General features: G+C 39.0%; 2 protein-coding genes across 3 annotated transcripts in view; both read right to left on the bottom strand.

Moving 5' to 3' along the window:
• Positions 1–14,818, bottom strand: part of LOC120738863 (mast cell protease 1A-like) — a 35,008-nt gene extending 20,190 nt beyond the window's left edge. The window contains exons 1-2 of one of the 2 annotated variants that reach the window (XM_040040398.1): positions 14,645–14,818; positions 14,419–14,572 (exon numbers count right to left, since the gene is read on the bottom strand). In XM_040040398.1, coding sequence (XP_039896332.1) covers positions 14,419–14,572; positions 14,645–14,702 — 212 coding nt within the window. In that variant the 5' untranslated portion in view covers positions 14,703–14,818. Of the gene's footprint in view, positions 1–14,418 lie in introns of both variants that reach the window. The other variant, XM_040040396.1, reaches the window with a different exon arrangement.
• Positions 14,819–17,789: 2,971 nt separating this feature from the next.
• On the bottom strand, positions 17,790–20,519 carry LOC120738864 (granzyme G-like). Its single transcript, XM_040040399.1, has 5 exons — positions 19,296–20,519; positions 19,067–19,220; positions 18,762–18,894; positions 18,385–18,612; positions 17,790–18,289 (listed from the first exon to the last, which is right to left on the bottom strand). Exons 1-5 carry the CDS (start codon positions 19,393–19,395, stop codon positions 18,128–18,130), a joined length of 777 nt encoding a protein of 258 aa, XP_039896333.1. The 5' UTR covers positions 19,396–20,519; the 3' UTR covers positions 17,790–18,127.
• Between the last annotated feature and the right edge of the window lie 1,355 nt (positions 20,520–21,874).

Raw genomic sequence — 21,874 nt, 5'->3', positions numbered from 1 at the left:
ACTATTAAATTGGCTCAGTAGTAGTATAGTGATATACACTAATAAAATATTGTAATATACTAATGTTATTATATAGAAAGAAAAAGATGATAATAATAAGAAGTAACCTAGTCAGTTATGATGTGAGATGGACAATTGTTATGAAGTAGTCTGCATCAAGCTTAAGGCTTGCTCAAACTCAGTATAATGACATAGGAGATGAAGAAAATAAAGGAAATATCTAAACTAATTAGGTGCATAGAGGCACTTGATGTCATGGTCCTGGGTCAGCGACCCAGCGCTTTAAGTTTATTATTATCATTTTCCAATTTATTATCATGATTATTATTATTGTTTGAGTTCTACGTGTTACATTCGGTCTGCCTCTGAGTCTGCGTCTGTATCTCTGTCTGTCTATGGTGTCACCCCGTCTGTTTGTGAAGCTGTCTGTTTAGTTCAATGTCTTGTCTGGTTCCATGTTTCTGAGTTTCCTGTTTTATTGTGTAGGTCTGTATCGTATGTGAGTGTGCTCAGTTTACGTCTCATCAGCTGTGATTTCTCCCAGGTGTGTTCCCCTCCTGTCTCTCATCCCTTGATTACTGCCATCTGTGTATTTAAGCCCTGTGTTTCTCTGTGTTAATGTCGCGTCGTACCCTCAGATTATGCCTGTGTGTTTCCGTCCTCCTTATTCCGTGTTCACTTCAGGTTTTGTTTTCGTACCAGCAATAAAGCTGAGGATTTTGAGTTTCACGTTTGTGTCTGAGTCCTGCGTTTGGATCCTCCTCTCCGCCTGCCCGCACACAGAGCCCTGACACTTGACATGCTTGAAAACCTGTCATTTACCCTGGATAAAATATTACTGAGATATAGAGCACATCTATAGTAACAACTAATAAGCCAAACCCTGTAGACAACAGCTAAAGTTACAGGATTGTGAAGCTGAATTAAATATGTGGACACCGCTAAGTTGATGAGCATGTTACACATTTTCTTTTATTTTTTATTTATTTGTTTTTAGAGCAGAAGCTGCATAAAAGCCAACACATGCAGCTGTCTGTGAGCTCAGTTTTCCCTCACACGTCTGCTCTGTTTCAGTAGCAGCATTTTTCTTTTTGGGTCCTGACTCATGTATGTTTTCGGTTTTATTTGATTATTTTATTTTGTTGATTTGGAAACAAATTTGTGACCATACTTATGGATCACAGTGACACATAGTGATTAGGCATATGATTTACAAATGCCCAGTTTTAGAATTGTGAGCAATTCAAAGTTTAAAAAAAAAAATTTCAGTAGCAAAGTGCTTATGCAATCATTTCATCCCCACATACGGCATTCCCAGTCTGATAAGGTCAGACAATGTAACACATTTTGTTAATGACATAATCAGCAAAGTCTCTGAAGCTCTAGGATTTAGCATCAAACATCACTGTGCATATCATCCACAAAGTGCCGGACTAGTGGAAAGAACTAACGGCACGATAAAACAGATTAAGAAAATGCATGGCCCGAGTGCATTGGCCTAGTAAAAATGTGGATGAGAATAACACAAGGTTCTGAAATCATCCACGGGAGAGCGTTTCCATTGCCAATTACTAGTGAACCTATTAGTGATGGGATTTCCGGCTCTTTTTAGAGATCCGGCTCTTTCGGCTCCGAACCGGCTCTTCAGATTGTTTTGTTGCTTTAATTAATTTATTATTAACAATAATATAAAATTATGCACAAAAGGAATTACTAACGTAAAAAAAGTGGTTTTATTTATATATGTTTATATATAAATATATGCGATGGCACCTAGAGACAAAACACGTACAAACTCCAAAACACATTTCTAGCATGAACTGAACTTCCAAAGCAAAGCTACTAGATCACTTAAATTACACAATTGAAAGCATGTATGTATTGTTTGTGTATTCATACACAAGCACTCATATATATTCAAATAATTTAAAAGAAAGTTCATTTACCTGTTACTACCACACATCAAATCCGGTCGTTGGTACTTGCTGGCTTGTGTAGCCACAAGATAACAAAAGCTCAACACTGCGCCCAGCATCCTGGAGCACTTCTGTTGTCTTTTGTACGTGTTTTGAGTTTTTATATGCTTCTAAGTTTTTACGTGCTTATGAGTTTTTACGTGTTTTGGAGTTTTTACGTGTTTTGGAGTTTGTACATGCTTCAGAGTTCGTACGTGATTTGAAGTTTATATGTGCTTCGTCTCTAGGGGCCACCATAAATATACTTTTATTTATTCACTCCAAATAAAATGTAATAAATAAATCATATAATACAAAAATCAACTATTCACATTTCAACTTTTAACTATTTAAATTTTCAGCTTTTTCCTTTTACAAATTTAAAGTGAAAACAACACAAAACACTGCAAACCACATCACAATTAAATATGAAATGTCAGAGGATTTTTGTTTTTAAAAGTTTTATTATTCATATAATAATCAGCTAAGAGTGTTTACATTTCTGTTCTGTACACAACCAGCTGCATATTTTAATTGCTGGCTCTCTACTCTGTAACGGAAACTGTTTGCCTTCACATTATCACTGTTTGCCTTCACATTAAATGTCAGCAGCAGGAAACCGCCACCCAAGAGTAAGAAACGACCTTGTAGAGAATACAAAGCTCTTGAGAAATCACACCTGCTTGCTTGACAAGATAAGGATAATATTTCCTTTTTTGTATGCTTCCTGCTGTGTATAAATAAAGGCAGACTGCAACAGGGAGGTGTGTGAGTCTCTCCCTGAGTCTCTCACCCGTGCACGTTAAACTGCTGAAGTGTCTGAGTGTTATTTCATTACATCTGAGTGCTTGATAAAAGAATCTCTAACATTTGGTGATACTCATTTTTATTCCCCACACTACTATGTCGGAACCACAGGATGTTTTTTCAGACAAAGGCAGCACAGATTCTAGTAAGAATGAGTGGTACGCACCCGTATCTCTAAGAGTCGTGACTGGCACTTTATCATTTTCTTCACCCGTCAACGAAACAAAGCCGCATGACACAACTGCGGATCAATGTCAGTTTTCGGGTTTTGTTCAGCCTCAGTGTGCACCTTTGGCGAGCAAGCGGTTTTAATCAAACCCACGCCTGCGGGGAATTTAGTGCCCCTCGCTTCTTTTCTTTTTAATACTGGACACGCAGCAATCAAATGTCCTGAGTCGTGACAATAAAAACATTCTCGACCGTTTGATCTAGCAATGAACGGTGATACATTTTTAGGCACTGCTCGTGGTGACTTTTTTCGTTCAGAGAAATTTTCCTGAAACGAATTCTGTGCACAGAACACACTTTTGTTCGTTTAAATAAGTCACGATGCGTTCCGGCAAACACTTTTTAAACTCCTCCAGCAAAATAAGAGTTTAACTCTTCCACGGTTTTAACTTTACATGAACAACACCATTTCTCAAACAACACATTCTTTTCTCGCGCAAACTCAACAAAAGTCTGGTTAGAAGTTTTATTAAGATTCCTAAATTTCTGCCGATATGCTTCAAGGACAAGTTCATACGCCTGCAGCACAGTTTTCTTAAGAGTTTCATAACCTAAACTCTGCTCAATAGACAGGCTTGAACACACTTCTTGGGCTTTTTCCACAAGCTTACATTGGAGTAAGAGGGACCAAAACTCTTTCGGCCACTACCTATAACTATAACTAAACTAAAACACAAGCGGTTCATTAAAAGACATGAGGTTTTTTTTAAACTTTATTATTGCTCAGTAATAAGACAAAAGTATTTATTACCTGAGTACGAGATTCATAAAAATACACCATAGCCATGCATCATTAGTTTAGTTTGTTTATTTTTAGCAAATGCATTTTGCAATTTAGAATAAATCTGCATTCATGTGCAAAATTTAGCATTTCTCAATGAGATTGAGAACATGCAGTGCCCTCACAGAAAGGGCCAAACAATTTCAACAACAGTGAGAGGTTCTGAATCGAGGTGTTTTAAATTGTAAGGTAAAAACCTTACAAAATTAAAGCTCCAACCCAAACAATCCCCCACGAGCAAGCACTTGGCAACAGTGGGGAGGAAAAACTCCCTTTCAACAGGAAGAAACCTCCAGCAGAACCAGGCTCAGAGAGGGTCAGCCATCTGCCACGACCTGTTTGGATGGGGCTGATGCGAGACAGAACCAACACTGTAGGATTTTAAAATTGTTGAAATCTTGTGAATTGTATATATCATAGTCGAAATCATAGCCTGATTTCGACTATGATTTTGTAGGGAAACAATGTTTTCAAAAATTTCCCAAAAGAACAACAGTTCCTAGTGGTCTTTGAAGAGGATTGTTCAGATGAATTGTTGTTATTCTTCTCCTTAACAACAAAAATCTTAATCCTCTTCTCCTTCATCCTGTTCACTTCAGATATCAACATTCTTGCTACATTATCTTCAAAGTTTAACTGTCTGAATTCCATGGCAGTCTGTACCATCAGTTTAGACTTATATGTCTTCTTTAGACTCTTATAAACGGCTCTAACAAGTTTGCCTAAAGATTTTGGAAGTTGTGCGGGTAGTTTACCCACAGCCATTTCAATTACATTTTCTAAAATGGCAAAAATGTTGACCTGCTTTGTTGCTGTGCCTGTCTTTAAGGCGACCATGTTGTTCAGCCTAACAAGAAACTGAATTATAAAGTTTCTTTCTTTAGTTTCTTGTGTCCTTTGCCCTGGACTGGGGATCTGTTCTTCAGACGTTTCAGCAGGACTGGTCTGATTTTCCCAAACAACAGAACCCTTTATCCTTTTCTCCTTTACCTTATTGATCTCTGATATTAAAACTTGTTGAGACATTTTCTTCAAATGTTGACTGACGAAATACAATGAAAAATCGTAGCAAGTCCTTGGAGTTGTACATCTTCTGCAGTCCACGGAAAACAGACTTAACCACCCTGTTTATAGATGTTGGCAGTTCTGCAGGTAATTTTCCTGCAGTTTTTTCTGTGACTGTTTTGATGAGTGAAAACATGTCGATGGGTTTTATGACTAATTTCGTTTTTGTTGTAATGGTGTTTGAAAGCTTTACAACAAACTGAACGATAAAGTTTTTTTCATCCATTTCTCGTCTCTCTGCCCGTGTACGGGTCATAAAGACGGATTTGAAGAGAAGTGTCTGCATCTCCTCTTCAGATATTTCTATGGGCCTGGTTTCCTGTGGACTGTCTCCTTTAAAGGAATCCATTTGAGTTTTTTTCTGTGCTGTTCTCTGATCCCGTTGCTAGTGTCTGTAATAACTTTTGTTTCTAATGTCTCTGCAAAGCAAACCATCGGTGTCAAATTGTGCGATACAAATAAACTTGCCTTGCCTCCGCCCCTATTTATGAGCTGGTAGGACCAGATCAAAGCTGAAAATGTATCACGTGACACCGACGTCAGCTCTGGAGTGTGATGTCACTGGAGAGTGTGTAGCGACTGTTTTTATGTGTTGTCGTTAGCAACAAGGACGGTAAAACCATCGTGTACGCTTGTTTATTTCCCTTTCACAATAAAGCTCAAGATCCTGTTGAGACTTTTCAAAATAAACTGAATGACGTGAAAGAGTGTTTACGGATGAGTATGGGCTCAAATTGTGGTCATAAATATGTTGTACTTGTAAAAAAGATTTGTGTGTGGACTTAGCCAAAAAGTGCATGTGAAACTCGAAGCGGCAACCTTCCGATTACAAGGCGAACTCCCAACTCTTGAACCACGACCGCCCCACAAATAAATAACAAAATATTTATGACCACAATTTGAGCCCATAGATGAGAAGCAAAAAAGAGCCGCCAGGTGCTAAAAATAAACCTTAGACTCAAACGTTAGAACAGGCCTTTCCCCGCAGCACGCCGTTGAATAAATACTCACGAAGAAAACGGCGGCCGTTACAACTTATGTATCGTTTCATGCATCGGTTAAAACACTCAACTCCAGGTACACGATGCCCAGCTGAGTCGAGCTGCCCGAGATTCACAGAATTTACAGAAAATGTTACATTTTTGTGATTTCTATCGTTATCGGGGCTATAGATGCTTTTATTGGGATATGTGATTTTGGTCACATCGCACAGCCCTACTCTGAGGTCATAGCAAATTAGAACAAACATCCTAATGAGTGATTTTGTAGATATACGTTCTATTTATAGAGTTGCTAATTGTTTTTCATTATTGCAGGCCAACCAGCCTATGCAATGGATGGCACAAATCCTGACTGGGTTCCAATGCTACATACTGGGCACTATGAAATCCCTGCTTCAAACTACACGCTACATAGCATACCACTATGCCAATCAGATTAGTTCTTCCATGTGAGGGTGAAGAGGTGACCCTTTTGGATAAGATAGTGAAGGTTTCTGCGTTGTGGTGAATGAGTGAGTGGTAGTAAAACCAGGGAAAATGCTCTTGTTAAATACTCTTAAAAGTCTTGTGCTGTGTATGTACTTATAAGTTTTCAAAAGAGACAGGAAATTACAGAACGCTAATAGTGGGTGATATTATTTAAATGTTGTCATGATTTTATGTGAACATTTTGTCATTTGTAAACTATACATTGATTCTACATTGTAACTGATGTGATACTCTACAAAGTGGTTTTAATTAAAAGGCAAAAATTATTTTGTTTCTTTATTCAACTTTTTGAACAGTGTTACTTAGTAAGCACATATACAGTAAATGCAAATTATTTACATGGCAATGCGCTTCAGACACAAATGTAGACCCCCTAAATAAAACATTATGGGTTATTCAGAACAGAACTATGCTTGGAGAAATATTTTCTCATCCGTTGAGACGACTCCTCCACAGTAGCAGGTGGAATTTTTCTTTTCTGAGGATGGCTTCTTTTACCTGTCACTACAGATGGTCTGTTTGTGTTTTGATTGGGAGCCTTTTTCGGGGCAGCTGAAGAGAAGTCTATCTTATGGCCAACCTCTGACTGTATCATGGTCATATTGCCCAGCAAAACCCAGTATGCGTATGCAGGTTCACCTGTAACAGTCTTTGTGCCACGGATCAACACTGTTGCTTCTACATTAAACAGAAGAGGGGTGACATGGCTGCAGGTATCCGCGACTCCGGGCACACAGGTGCAGTGGGCGGTTTCAACCTTTCCTGTGATGCTCACAATGACCCATGCCTGCAATGCTGGTTCATTCAGTGCCGTGCAGTACCTGAAACACACACAAAGTTAATTTAAAGACAATACATGTAATTTAAAAAAAATCTTTTTATGTATCTGTTAAGAAATATATTCTAAAACACTTCTTCAGTAAAGACTCAGAGAAGAGAAACACACAGAACTTCTTGCTAGCAAGGGCAGCCTCCAGACTGAGAGACTCGCGCTGAGAAACTGCCCCGGTCTTTTATTTATACTTCAGTGGGTGCTTGTGTGTGTGTGTGTGTGTGTGAGTTCAGAGTGTGACCCCATAAAGACTTCCCTAAACCTGCTGGTCTCGAAGTCCAGCAGTTCATCTAAACAAAAGGCACTTAAACTAAAACTGACATAACTACGTTAATCCTACCGTAAAACAATAAGACAAGGTACGACCTCTCCCATGCTCCTAGGATGTGGGGGTGAACACCCTAGAATGTTACAGACCTCCTAGGATGAGACATTCTTTCAATATGCCACCAACTATATACTTCTACACACAAATAATTACATGCAGCATTCTACCATATGCAAACTTATATCATTAAAAGATTATACTGACTACTAAGTACAATTTTCCTATTAACAGTATCCATCTATAGAATGTTGCATGTTATATTCTAAATCTGCCTGTTTTTTTTTTGTTTTTTTTAATCTGCCAGCAAAAAATGAACCTAAATTATGTAATGCAAGGATGTAATCACTTTCAAGAGGGAGAAAGCATAAAGTTCGACTTTAAGTGACAAATATGAATCACTTAATATGATAAGGAGATTCTGCAGGTCATTAATCAATGTATAAAACAAAAAAAGAATGTATTTTAGTGACACAGGACATAAACACAGAAGCAAGATGTATAATTAGGATTATTTATAATAAATATGAATTAATGATTGCAATTTCTTTAACCATAGAGAATGACTAAATGCTTCAGGACAATGTCACATCAATGCACTGAACTCACTATGTTATCCATCTAACAGAGCCTCCACATGTTCTCACTGTAATTTCCCCCTCATTAATGAATTGATGCTTGCACTAATCTGAAAATACGGGGGAAATTAAATGCATTTTACTTGCAGTACTCAAGCTGACTTACCTTTGTTTGAATGACGGCGTATTGACTAAATCCTCCTTCTCTTGTGCTGTTTTGTAGCAGTGTACACACCTGAGACTGTCACCTGTCTGTCTGTCCTGCACTCTCTCTCTGTTTCTTTCTCTCTGATTGTGTAATAAAAGTATGAACATGTATTTATAAGTTACACTTGTGTTTGAATCCTGCAGCTTATCACACATTTGATTTCCATGTGTGACAACTGCAAGTGTCCCGAGTGAGGACAGACTGAGGGACCCACTGCTGCACATCATCTGTGAGGCTTTGCACCCCTGATGATCCACCAGGACAAACTCAGCAGTGTGTGAGGAAGAGGAGGAGGAAGAGCCCGCAGCAGCTGACAGATGAAGAGAATAGACAGACTGTTCCCTGTTTGTGAAGGACTGCTAGAAAAGTTTAAACTAACTGTCTGTCCTGAATCAATCTTATTAGGTAATGTTCCCATAATTTTATCATTCAAGTGTTTTCAGTGTGGGAGAAGTACTCAGGGCTCTGAATTGGGATACAGCCTGTTTGCTTTGATTCGTGGCCTGCCATGTACAGATCATTAAAAAAGCTGATGTATAAAATCACATATAAAAGCAAGTGGAAACCTACAACAGCGCAAGTTATTAGTAAGTTACTACATCTTTCTTCAAAAATAGATAAACAGACCAAATTTATCCTCCACATGAGATGGTATTATAGTCTGTGTGCAGATGGGTGACTGCACTCCAGAGGAGATCCTACCTTTTATACAAACTGCTGTATACATTCTTTATTGTGCTGGTCTGTAAAATCTATATAAAACACAAACCTGACTTCAGTCTTTCTTTCCCTGCTTTGTCTCAGTCTGGCGTGAACAAGCAGATGCAATCAAGTTTTAATTCACTGCACAGTCTCAGTGTTTCTGGCCACCATCCATTAAGCTGTGCTTGCATGAAGCTCACCATGTTTATTAACAGAGGCGATTGATTGATAGATCATTTATTTCAAGCATATACGTACATACATACAAAATAGAGCATATATACGAAAAGGAAAATACTGTCCTGTAGTACAACCAGTGTTCAAAAAGCAGTGGGAAGAAGTAACACACGTGTTACCACCGCCTTCACATATTTATAGCTCAGTCATGTAATTGTGCAGCTGCTTCCAAATGTTGTATAACCATGAGAATTTATTACATTGGACTGCATGAAAACCATACCTTTATACATTGATTTAAATTTCTGAATATATTTGTCTTGTCAATTAATTTTAAATTTAAATGTAAAAATTCTTTTCAATAAAGACACTAATGTGTTTGTCTTATAGAGGTTTAAGTTGCAGAGAAATGCCGTTACTGTTTGTTCAACTATTGCAGGACAACCACTGTTTAAGTGAAAAGATAAATGTTATGAGATTCAGTATGCGTATGCAGGTTCATCTGTAACAGTCCTTGTGCCACGGATCAACACTGTTGCTTCTACATTAAACAGAAGAGGGGTGACATGGCTGCAGGTATCCGCGACTCCGGGCACACAGGTGCAGTGGGCGGTTTCAACCTTTCCTGTGATGCTCACAATGACCCATGCCTGCAATGCTGGTTCATTCAGTGCCGTGCAGTACCTGAAACACACACAAAGTTAATTTAAAGACAATACATGTAATTTTAAAAAAATTTTTTTTTTTTTTTTTTTTTTTTTTTTTCTTAAATGACATCAGAAACAGCAGTATGCGACATTACGTGATGGCAGAGCTTCAGTTCATCCTTTGTTTTTTTTTTTTTTTTTTTTTTTTTTTAATTTTTTTAAATTTTTTATTTATTTATTTTTTTAATAAATAGGACAGGGGGAATGAATGAGAGAAAGAGGGGGAGAGAAAGAAAGAAAACCAAAGGGGAGAAGAGACGGTGAGAAGGGGGGGGAAGAGAGAGAAAAAAAAAAGAAATAAACAAACAAAAAAAAACTCCTGGGTCACCTGTATGGAGAAAAAAACAAACAAACAAAAAAACAAACAAACAGAGGAGACAGCAAACAACAAAGAGCAACATAATAATAGAGAAAACAAAGCACCATCACAATAAACTAGCTAGTCATAGATATCAATAGTTACTAAATAATAAACGATATTGTGCAGCACGCAAGATAAACAGCGCACAGTGTGCTTTGAGGCAGCAGCCAAGAAAGCTTTAGTCCACGTCTGTGAATACCCATGTGTACACCTGTGTGCATACCTGTGTGGATCAGCATGCTTGCATTCCAAAGGTTTCTCCATGTAATGATCTGCTAGGGAGTGTGGGGGGGCCACAGCCCCGTCCTCCAGGGTGTGAAGCGGGTATGGAGGAGATCAAAACTCCAGACATCCAGAGGCCCCCAGAACACAAGAGACCATGGAAGACCAACAGAGGGGCAGCCGCGCCACTGTTCCAGTAAGAGCTGAGGAGAGTCCCAGATGAGGGCTCGCCCAGCAGCCGCGGAGCAGAAGCCAGGGGGAGTTGCAGTGACGCGCCCGTGAGCTCCGCCGGCCCCCAGCTGTGCCTGAGTGACCGAGCCCCAGGCCGAGAGGCCGGGGGCACCCCATCTCCAAAGGGGCCCGAGCGAGCCCCAGGCCCCAGGCCCCGACAAGCGGCCGCCAAGGAGTGAGCCGGTGTGTACCCGGACGCCCACCCCCAGACACAAAGAACCACCAACACACCGACACCTGAGGGAGTCCGCCACCGGCAGGGGAAGTGGTGGTGGGTGGAGATAGGCCTCCATACCTTGGAGGGCCTGAGGTGTCCCCAGAGAGGTGGCGTCTGATACCCAACCTGACATATAGACACAGACATACAGGCACACACAGACACAAACATCCATTCCCACCCTCATGCTCTCATATGCACTCACTCCACACTCAACCAATGTGGAGACAGACATAAAGAGACGCTGTACACACAATCACACTCCCCAAGCGTACTCTACAAACCGGGTCTAGGTACCCTTGCCCCTGGAGGGGGGAATTGCACCCAGACCCAGGTGGTGTTACCCTTTTCCCTGCGGTGGGGAGAGGCAGACCACCCCGACTCCGCAGCAGCAGGGAGGCCCCACACCCCAGACCGCAGTCGGACGGCCAACTCCTCCTACTAGCCCTCCCGCTCCAGCAGGCCGCAGAGAATGGGGGTGGGAGAAGACTCCAAACCTCCCTCCACCCGCTCATTGTAGTGTTGATGCATATGTGTTCTAAGGTGCAATTAAAACCCAGGAGGGCATGGAGCTACCTGCCAAGGAGCAGCAGGTAAGCGCATAGTCCCTCCTGCTAGCCCTCAATGACTAAGTGTATTTAAAATTGAGAGGTGGGCAACGACGTCAGGGGTGAGGTATACACCCTGATGACCCTTCAGCTGACCCTTCTCACCCTGGACACAGTCTGTTTGACCTGCTCCCCTCAGGCAGGAGGCTCCGGTCCATTCGCATCAGAACCTCTCGCCATAAGAACAGTTTCTTCCCCTCTGCTGTTGGACACATGAACAATAAACGTACGACTGTTCCCACCACTAACACATGACCCTACGCTGTGTTCACTGCATGATTCCATGTGTTGGCACTGATCACCACCTGCACTCATGTATATATCTTTCTACGTAGCACTTTTAATTCTTATTCTTACTTTTATTTTTTTCATGTCTATTTAAGCGCAATTTATGACAGCATGTTTGCACTGAAGCACCGCAGCAATTTCCTAATGTTGTAAACCTGCTCAACATTTGGCAATAAAACCCTTTCTGATTCTGATTCTGATTCTGATTCTAAACACTGGACATCGGGTAGACATGCAGATCATGTCTGTCTTGAGTCTGTTGGTCTTGAAACTTGAAATTTGGACTGGGTAATATTTTTGGACGTCATGTGGACATCTATGACAGGTGCAGGAAATGTACATGATTAATACATTTGTTTATTTACAAATATTAACATTGTTGTTATCAATATGATATATATGAATACAGATATTTATAAACAAACCTGATTTATTATGTGTTAGCCTGCTGAGCACTCTGCACACCTTCACACATATCTGTTTCTGTCCTCCACCCTCTGGAAACACGGGACTACAGAGCCTCTAGAAGCAGTATAAAATCAACATCTATAATGAGTTGGAGTTTGACTCTGAAAAGACGTGAACAATGACCATATTTGGACTATAAATAGCCCGTGCATGGAGGCCCTAATTATGTCAACACTAGAAGTTTAATAGGCGATGAAATAAAGATGTCATATTGACGTCTATGTCGGCTCATGGTTGGATGTCCAGAATTGGTTAGGGCCTTTGTCTGAGCACAAAAAGAAGTGCTCATTAGTCCATCTGGAGTCATAATTGTCAGCCTGTACAGAATTTCCATAACCTGTATGGACTCTTTCATCGATTTTTATTACTTTTGGATTATTATAAATTTTGGGGGGCTCCGTGTGTGTGTGTGTGTGTGTGTGTGTGTGTGCGTGTGTGTGTGTGAATCTGAGTCGCAACAGAGATGATCAGAAATGACAGAGTCAGATTGTGCAAAGTACGTGACTGAAGCAAGGAATTTATTTATATCGCACTTTCAGAGCAACTCCCAGCTGAAGACAAAGTGCTGTACACTTGACCTGCCAAAAATGATACATTGAATAAGTATAAAAAAATTAAGATAAAAATAGAAATACTTCAGTATTACTGTAGTAATACAAGCAGTACAAATGTAAGAATGCAAAGTTATCCGTGGCTTATTGCTGAGTCTTTTTTTTAATGGTGTGCTATAAAAAAGTGAACATTTTCCATTATTCTTTAGACTCTGTTCAATTTAAATTGAAAAAGTAAATACAAACAGTCACAAAGAAGTCATTATACAAATGATTCTAATTAATGCTGAACAGAGAAACGTATAAACAGGTACGAAAGGTTTATTTTTAGACAATATGAGATAAAACAACATTAGAGGATCTTATTTTCTCATTAGATTGAAGAATCTCTTTAATACATATGAAGACGGAACAATAATGACATAAAATATTAAATTCACTGAACAAAATTCAGATTTCAGACGTCTGCAGATATGAAATCATTTGTAAAGCTAACATTTAAATTTAAAAGCCCCAGAACTATCCAAAAAAGTAATGCAGCAAGAGATTATTAATTTAATTGTTAGTAAACCTGAGAATCAATGTTTTATTTTAGATTATAGATTTTTTCTTAATTTTACATTAAGACGTGGTACTTCTTAGATTGTTCTCATTTCTGCAACTTCCACATTAACTGACTAATCAGCAGGTCTAATACAAACATGATGCTGTGTTTCAGTGGATTCAGGAATTTTAGTGAATCTAATGATGTCTGGGCCACCTGAGTGTGGAGTAACTGCACTGGATATCACACCGTATGCCTTTCCATCTTCACAGACCAATGGACCACCAGCATCTCCCTGGAAGTAAATATTCAGCATGTGAAGCAGTGATGCTTCAAAAGTGAGTTAACTGAACGAAGTCAGTTCACTTTATTTTATAAAGATGTACATACCACACTTGGACCAGTGTCTCCCTGAGAGCAGTAGAAGTTTTCCATGGTGCAGTTCTTATTGTCAATCAGTGTTATGCTAGTTTCCATAAGTGTGGGAGACAAATATTTACCAATCTTGTCTGTTCGTCCCCAGCCAGAGAGTATACATGATTTTGGCAAAGTACCATCATCATGACTCGCCAGAGGAATAGGTTTCACATTCTCACTGAACTTTGCCTTGGAGCTCAACTGGAGGAAAAAACAAACAAATAAAATAAAATTAAAAATGTAAACTGAACTTTTTTTTTCAAACTCGAATTCAAGGGGGGCATCTAAAAATAATAATGTGGGACTCACTATTTTCGATATATTGTACTTTCTGTGCAGGTATACTCTTACCTTCAGAAGCATTACATCATTTTTTAAAGAGGTTTGGTTGAAGTATTTATGTGGAAATGGTTGTTCCGCAGATATGCGCTGTATTTCGCTATTACTATTCACATTGTGAACTCCAAGTAAGGCAGTGTAAGACCTGAAATGACACAAAATTATGCGAAAAAAATCATCTAAGAATACAATGATTAGTGTTTCTGTGAGAATGTAGAACTCGTGCAGCTACAGAGACTATTTATTCATGTATTTAAACTTTCAGTGCATCAGTCTAAAAAAACATCATAGAAAAATACGAAGTTACTTAAACTCACTCGGCTTGGCAGTGTGCAGCAGTCATCACAAAATCCTCATTGAGAAGGAAGCCAGCACAGTGTCCTATATGACCAGCAGCGCTGTTCATCTGCAAAAGCACCATGTAAGGTCTGCTGTGAGGCACAGCCTCGTGACCTCCAATGATCGCATGGCCTGAGACAAAAGTGAAATAAAGTATATACATACAAAAACAAATGTGTGCGTAAAATATGTAAAGATCTTTACCTTGTTGATGAAAGCTCAGTACCAGTGTCAATAATGTCAGTTTATAGTAAATAATCATGGTGCGATCACAGTCGAGAGTTCAGCTGAGATACTGAAGAGAAATAATAATCTCTGATCATTTTCACCCTGAAATGTTTCCTATATATTTGTGTCATTTGCATACGCATGCTCAGTGATGTGGCTTTGAACCACATTCTTAAGGAAGGTAAATATCACCTTACTATTTTTCATGAAAAATGTCTAAAAATATGATCCTGGGAACTCATTAACCTCCAGGATTCAATAAAGCATCACCATCTGACAAATTCAAGCCTTAATTTATTTTGATAATATTTTGACTCTTGCAGGATTCCAACTAATGTGTGCTGTCATGAGCACCTTTCTCTATAGCGACCAGAAAAACAGTTTACATGTAAAAACAAATTGAGAGTAAATCACACCTCATAAACAAGTACAAAGAAATTCAGGAAGATCTTGATGCACGTGACGGGACCGAACTGAACTGGAAACAGACAAACAGAAAATCAAAAGTGACAAAGACGATGAACAGGAGGAAACTCAGGACTTAAATACACAGGATGATGATGATGATTATAAACAAAGGTCAGGAAAAGAAATGAGAGCCTGTATTAAGCTTCAAGCCCACAGAAGGCCAGAACATGTAATAATAACAATTAGCTGATCTGATGTAAATCCCTCTCAGTGACTGTGAGGACTGCTGCTGGCTGAATGACTGTGATTGTTTACGCCTGTGTTTGCCGAGTGTCTCGGACAATTTGCGGTTTGATTGTTATTTATACTCATTTTAGGTTTTTTATTATTGTATTCTTCTTATTTTATTTATTTTTATTTTATTTTTTTTACTGATTATTACACTACAGAACACAATAATCAATCGGCAATATTTTGTTCCAGCCTGTGTGTTTCTGTAGATACCTTGAGAAATCACAATTAAACTCTCTTGAATTTTAAATCTTCAATAAGGCAGAGACAGCAATAAGACTGAGAATCACAAATACAGGAGAGAGAGAGTCGGCATTACCGCTGACGGCCAACAGAGAAGAGAGCGTGCAGTAATGCAGACAGTAGGCAAAGGAGAAAGAAGGGATCAAGGATCAATGCAGTTTGCAGAGGTCAGAAAAGAGAAAAGAGAGAACCTCCATGCCTGTACTTTTTCCCTTTTACTTGAATAAAGTATAATAAGTACTTCTACTTTTACTGTAGTATTTTTTAACATTACTATCTGTACTTTTTCTTACGTGCAGAATGTCTGTACTTGTTAACTCGCCCGGTGTCTGCAATAAACAGCAATGTCTTCAACATTCCTGTGGTGTAGAGAGATAACTTAGATAACTTATGGTGCTCAACTCAGCCAACGTATTGACAGTTAACCACGTCACACAGTGAACAAGCCTTTTAATGATTTTGTTGTTATTATATTGAAATCTTTATTAAAATCAACAAACTCAGCTGATTTCAGAATGCTTATGTCAATGCAGAAAGAACAATGAGACTTAGCATTTTTAGCAGATACACTTTTGACTTGCTATACTGCCATGAAGAGAGCATGGGAACCTTTGGATGAGAGTGCACCCAGCTGCTGCTGACTACGATAAGCCCTCGACCTCTGACATCTGATATAATTTCTCTTTGTGGTTCCTTATCTTCTCTTGCATGTCACTAGTTTACTCGAGCCAGCTTCAAAGAAGCACCTCTGCAAACATCCCTGCACTGAAGAGCGTAAGACCAGGAAGCCTTTGTTACACTGATCCACTGTTTATCACAGCAGTTTTACAGAAAACCCGGTTTTCTGTAGATATTTGTAAAAATATTACATTCCCACTAAACACTGGATGTCGGGTAGACATGCAGATCATGTCTGTCTTGAGTCTGTTGGTCTCAAAACTTGAACTTTGGACTGAGTAATATTTTTGGACGTCATGTGGACATCTATGATAGGTGCAGGAAATGTACATGATTAATACATTTGTTTATTTACAAACATTGATTGATTGATTGGTAATTTATTTCAACATGTGAACAATATACAAGTACATTTAGAAAAGAAAATAAGAGAGAAAAAAATACTATATAAATTACACACAAAAAAAAACAAAAAACCCCCGTTCTGATTAATTTACATGTTGAAAGGGAGTGGGAAGAAGTAAACACTTATTTAATCCCACCTCTTTGCCATAAATTATCAGTTAATATTTAGTCAGCTTCCTTACTGATATAATTTGTAATAAAAATAGTGAACAGATTTCTGATATATTATATACTATAACATCACATCATGAGTTTTTTATTTGTTTGTTTTTTTTTAAATAGAGACATTCACTTAATTTAAATATTTTCCTTTAACATTAACATTGTTGTTATCAATATGATATATATGAATACAGATATTTATAAACAAACCTGATTTATTATGTGTTAGCCTGCTGAGCACTCTGCACACCTTCACACATATCTGTTTCTGTCCTCCACCCTCTGGAAACACGGGACTACAGAGCCTCTAGAAGCAGTATTAAATCAACATCTATAATGAGTTGGAGTTTGACACTGAAAAGACGTGAACAATGACCATATTTGGACTGTAAATAGCCCGTTCATGGAGGCACTAATGATGTCAACACTAGAAGTTTAATAGGCGATGAAATAAAGATGACGTCTATGTCGGCTCATGGTTGGATGACCAAATTGTGGACCTAGTTTGGATGTCCAGAATTGGTTAGGGCCTTTGCACAAAAAGAAGTGCTCATTAATCCATCTGGAGTCATAATTGTCAGCCTGTACAGAATTTCCATAACCTGTATGGACTTTTTCATCGATTTTTATTACTTTTGGATTATTATAAATTTTTGGGGGCTCTGTGTGTGTGTGTGTGTGTGTGTGTGTGTGTGTGTGTGTGTGTGTGTGTGTGTGTGTGTGTGAATCTGAGTCGCAACAGAGATGATCAGAAATGACAGAGTCAGATTGTGCAAAGTACGTGACTGAAGCAAGGAATTTATTTATATCGCACTTTCAGAACAACTCCCAGCTGAAGACAAAGTGCTGTACACTTGACCTGCCAAATATGATACATTGAATAAGAATAAAAAAATTAAGATAAAGGTTTATTTTTAGACAATATGAGATAAAACAACATTAGAGGATCTTATTTTCTCATTAGATTGAAGAATCTCTTTAATACATATGAAGACAGAACAATAATGACATATAATATTAAATCTACTGAACAAAATTCAGATTTCAGACGTCTGCAGATATGAAATCAGTTGTAAAGGTAACATTTAAAAAACAAAGCCCCAGAACTATCCAAAAACTGTAGAAAGTAATGGAACAAGAGATTATTAATTTAATTGTTAGTAAACCTGAGAATCAATGTTTTAGTTTAGATTATAGATTTTTTCTTAATTTTGCATTAAGACGTGGTACTTCTTAGATTGTTCTCATTTCTGCAACTTCCACATTAACTGACTAATCAGCAGGTCTAATACAAACATGATGCTGTGTTTCAGTGGATTCAGGAATTTTAGTGAATCTAATGATGTCTGGGCCACCTGAGTGTGGAGTAACTGCACTGGATATCACACCGTATGCCTTTCCATCTTCACAGACCAATGGACCACCAGAATCTCCCTGGAAGTAAATATTCAGCATGTGAAGCAGTGATGCTTCAAAAGTGAGTTAACTGAACGAAGTCAGTTCACTTTATTTTATAAAGATGTACGTACCTCGCTTGGAGCAGTGTCTCCCTGAGAGCAGTAGAAGTTTTCCATGGTGCAGTTCTTATTGTCAATCAGTGTTATGCTAGTTTCCATGAGTGTGGGAGACAAATATTTACTATTCTTGTCTGTTCGTCCCCAGCCAGAGAGTATACATGATTTTGGCAAAGTACCATCATCATGACTCGCCAGAGGAATAGGCTTCACATTCTCACTGAACTTTGCCTTGGAGCTCAACTGGAGGAAAAAACAAACAAATAAAATAAAATTAAAAATGTAAACTGAACTTTTTTTTTCAAACTCGAATTCAAGGGGGCATCTAAAAATAATAATGTGGGACTCACTATTTTCGATATATTGTACTTTCTGTGCAGGTATACTCTTACCTTCAGAAGCATTACATCATTTTTTAAAGAGGTTGTGTTGAAGTATTTATGTGGAAATGGTTGTTCCGCAGATATGCGCTGTATTTCGCTATTACTATTCACATTGTGAACTCCTAGTAAGGCAGTGTAAGACCTGAAATGACACAAAATTATGCCAAAAAAATCATCTAAGAATACAATGATTAGTGTTTCTGTGAGAATGTAGAACTCGTGCACCTACAGAGACTATTTATTCATGTATTTAAACTTTCAGTGCATCAGTCTAAAAAAACATCATAGAAAAATATGAAGTTACTTAAACTCACTTGGCTTGGCAGGTGGCAGCAGTCATCACAAAATCCTCATTCAGAAGGAATCCAGCACAGTATTTCTTTCGACCATCTGACATGTGCCTCTGCAAAAACACCATGTATGGTCTGCTATGTGGCACAGCCTCATGGCCTCCAAGGATTGTATAAACTGGAAATATACACACATAATTTGCTATATTATCATTATATTCAGTAAAGTAAAACTGCAGAAAATGTAACTTACCATGACGATCAAGGGTCAGCACAAATATCAGTGTTGCCAGGTTACAGTGGATGAACATGATAGGTTCCCAGTGATAGGTCTGAAAAGAAGTGACACACATCTGCTGTGAAGCTGCAATATGTTTGTGCGATATGCACACGTGTGGTTTTTCACAACATGCTGATTATGATCAGAAAAAGAGAAACTGTGGAGTGAACTGAAACATCAACACACACGACAAACTCACTATAAAGAGTGATTCTGACCTCAAGTCTAAACTTTAACCAATATCAAGAGGAGCTGAGACTGTGAACTGTGATGTTTAGTGTGTGTTGGCTCCCCTGCACGTGTTGCATACTTTATTTACAAAATTCCACAATGTCAGAATAAATTGTTAAATTTTGTCATTGTTGTTCTTAAATATGTAAACCGTGACTTAAACTGCATGATTAGATATTCGTCTGTTCCTCGCCTACACATCTATGATTCTGGGGGAGGTAATTAGCTGCAGCTGTTTAACTGCAGGCACATCCCATGTGAGAGTCTGGGTTCCTCGTCTTCTGAGGGATGTCCACCCCCTGGCATTTAGGGGCTCGCGTATGCTTGCACATGGTGAACCATTAGAGTTAAGCCGTATATGCGTGTGGGGAGATGACCTTTGGATAACCAGGAAATGTGGTTAAACAGTTGTAAGCATATTGTGTTCCGCTGGTTCCGTCGTTGTTTTGCTTTCTTCTTGAGTGATGAGTCTCTGAACTAGCGGGTCTGCTGAAGCGCAGATCCAACACACAACACATGCTCAGTGGATAATGAGACTTCTATAGGCCCAGTACAGGACTAGTAATGATAGCTCCTGTTGTCACAGCCCACAGTTCGCTTTTATATATGATACAGCTATAAAAGCGTTTGCGAAGAGGAAGAGAAAAAGTGCTAATGGGTGATATTTTCAGACCAGAAATGAAACTAGATAAAAAGGCTGACTTGCCCATCTATTAAAAGCCTAGAAGAACTGCCAGATACACTTTATGACTAAAACTACATTGCACTGATAAATATTAGCTGCAACTTTGCACTGTGATACAGACACACTTAGACACTGGAAGAAGAGACATGTTTGAACTGGCCTAACACATTTTAAAGTCCTAAAACTTATCTTCAAATTAGTTGCACTTATAAGACTACAGGGAGTGCAGAATTATCAGGCAAATGAGTATTTTGTCCACATCATCCTCTTCATGCATGTTGTCTTACTCCAAGCTGTATAGGCTCGAAAGCCTACTACCAATTAAGCATATTAGGTGATGTGCATCTCTGTAATGAGAAGGGGTGTGGTCTAATGACATCAACACCCTATATCAGATGTGCATAATTATTAGGCAACGTCCTTTCCTTTGGCAAAATGGGTCAAAAGAAGGACTTGACAGGCTCAGAAAAGTCAAAAATAGTGAGATATCTTGCAGAGGGATGCAGCAGTCTCAAAATTGCAAAGCTTCTGAAGCGTGATCATCGAACAATCAAGCGTTTCATTCAAAATAGTCAACAGGGTCTCAACAAGCGTGTGGAAAAACCAAGGCGCAAAATAACTGCCCATGAACTGAGAAAAGTCAAGCGTGCAGCTGCCAAGATGCCACTTGCCACCAGTTTGGCCATATTTCAGAGCTGCAACATCACTGGAGTGCCCAAAAGCACAAGGTGTGCAATACTCAGAGACATGGCCAAGGTAAGAAAGGCTGAAAGACGACCACCACTGAACAAGACACACAAGCTGAAACGTCAAGACTGGGCCAAGAAATATCTAAAGACTGATTTTTCTAAGGTTTTATGGACTGATGAAATGAGAGTGAGTCTTGATGGGCCAGATGGATGGGCCCGTGGCTGGATTGGTAAAGGGCAGAGAGCTCCAGTCCGACTCAGACGCCAGCAAGGTGGAGGTGGAGTACTGGTTTGGGCTGGTATCATTAAAGATGAGCTTGTGGGGCCTTGTTGGGTTGAGGATGGAGTCAAGCTCAACTCTCAGTCCTACTGCCAGTTTCTGGAAGACACCTTCTTCAAGCAGTGGTACAGGAAGAAGTCTGCATCCTTCAAGAAAAACATGATTTTCATGCAGGACAATGCTCCATCACACGCGTCCAAGTACTCCACAGCATGGCTGGCAAGAAAGGGTATGAAAGAAGAAAAACTAATGACATGGCCTCCTTGTTCACCTGATCTGAACCCCATTGAGAACCTGTGGTCCATCATCAAATGTGAGATTTACAAGGAGGGAAAACAGTACACCTCTCTGAACAGTGTCTGGGAGGCTGTGGTTGCTGCTGCACGCAATGTTGATGGTGAACAGATCAAAACACTGACAGAATCCATGGATGGCAGGCTTTTGAGTGTCCTTGCAAAGAAAGGTGGCTATATTGGTCGCTGATTTGTTTTTGTTTTTGAATGTCAGAAATGTATATTTGTGAATGTGGAGATGTTATATTGGTTTCACTGGTAAAAATAAATAATTGAAATGGGTATATATTTGTTTTTTGTTAAGTTGCCTAATAATTATGCACAGTAATAGTCACCTGCACACACAGATATCCCCCTAAAATAGCTAAAACTAA

This window comes from Simochromis diagramma, unplaced genomic scaffold, assembly GCF_900408965.1.
Source record: "Simochromis diagramma unplaced genomic scaffold, fSimDia1.1 OVJJ01000026.1, whole genome shotgun sequence".
NCBI lineage: Eukaryota > Metazoa > Chordata > Actinopteri > Cichliformes > Cichlidae > Simochromis > Simochromis diagramma.
Note: the sequence above shows the minus strand (reverse complement) of the source record. Positions and strands in the feature narration are given on the sequence as shown.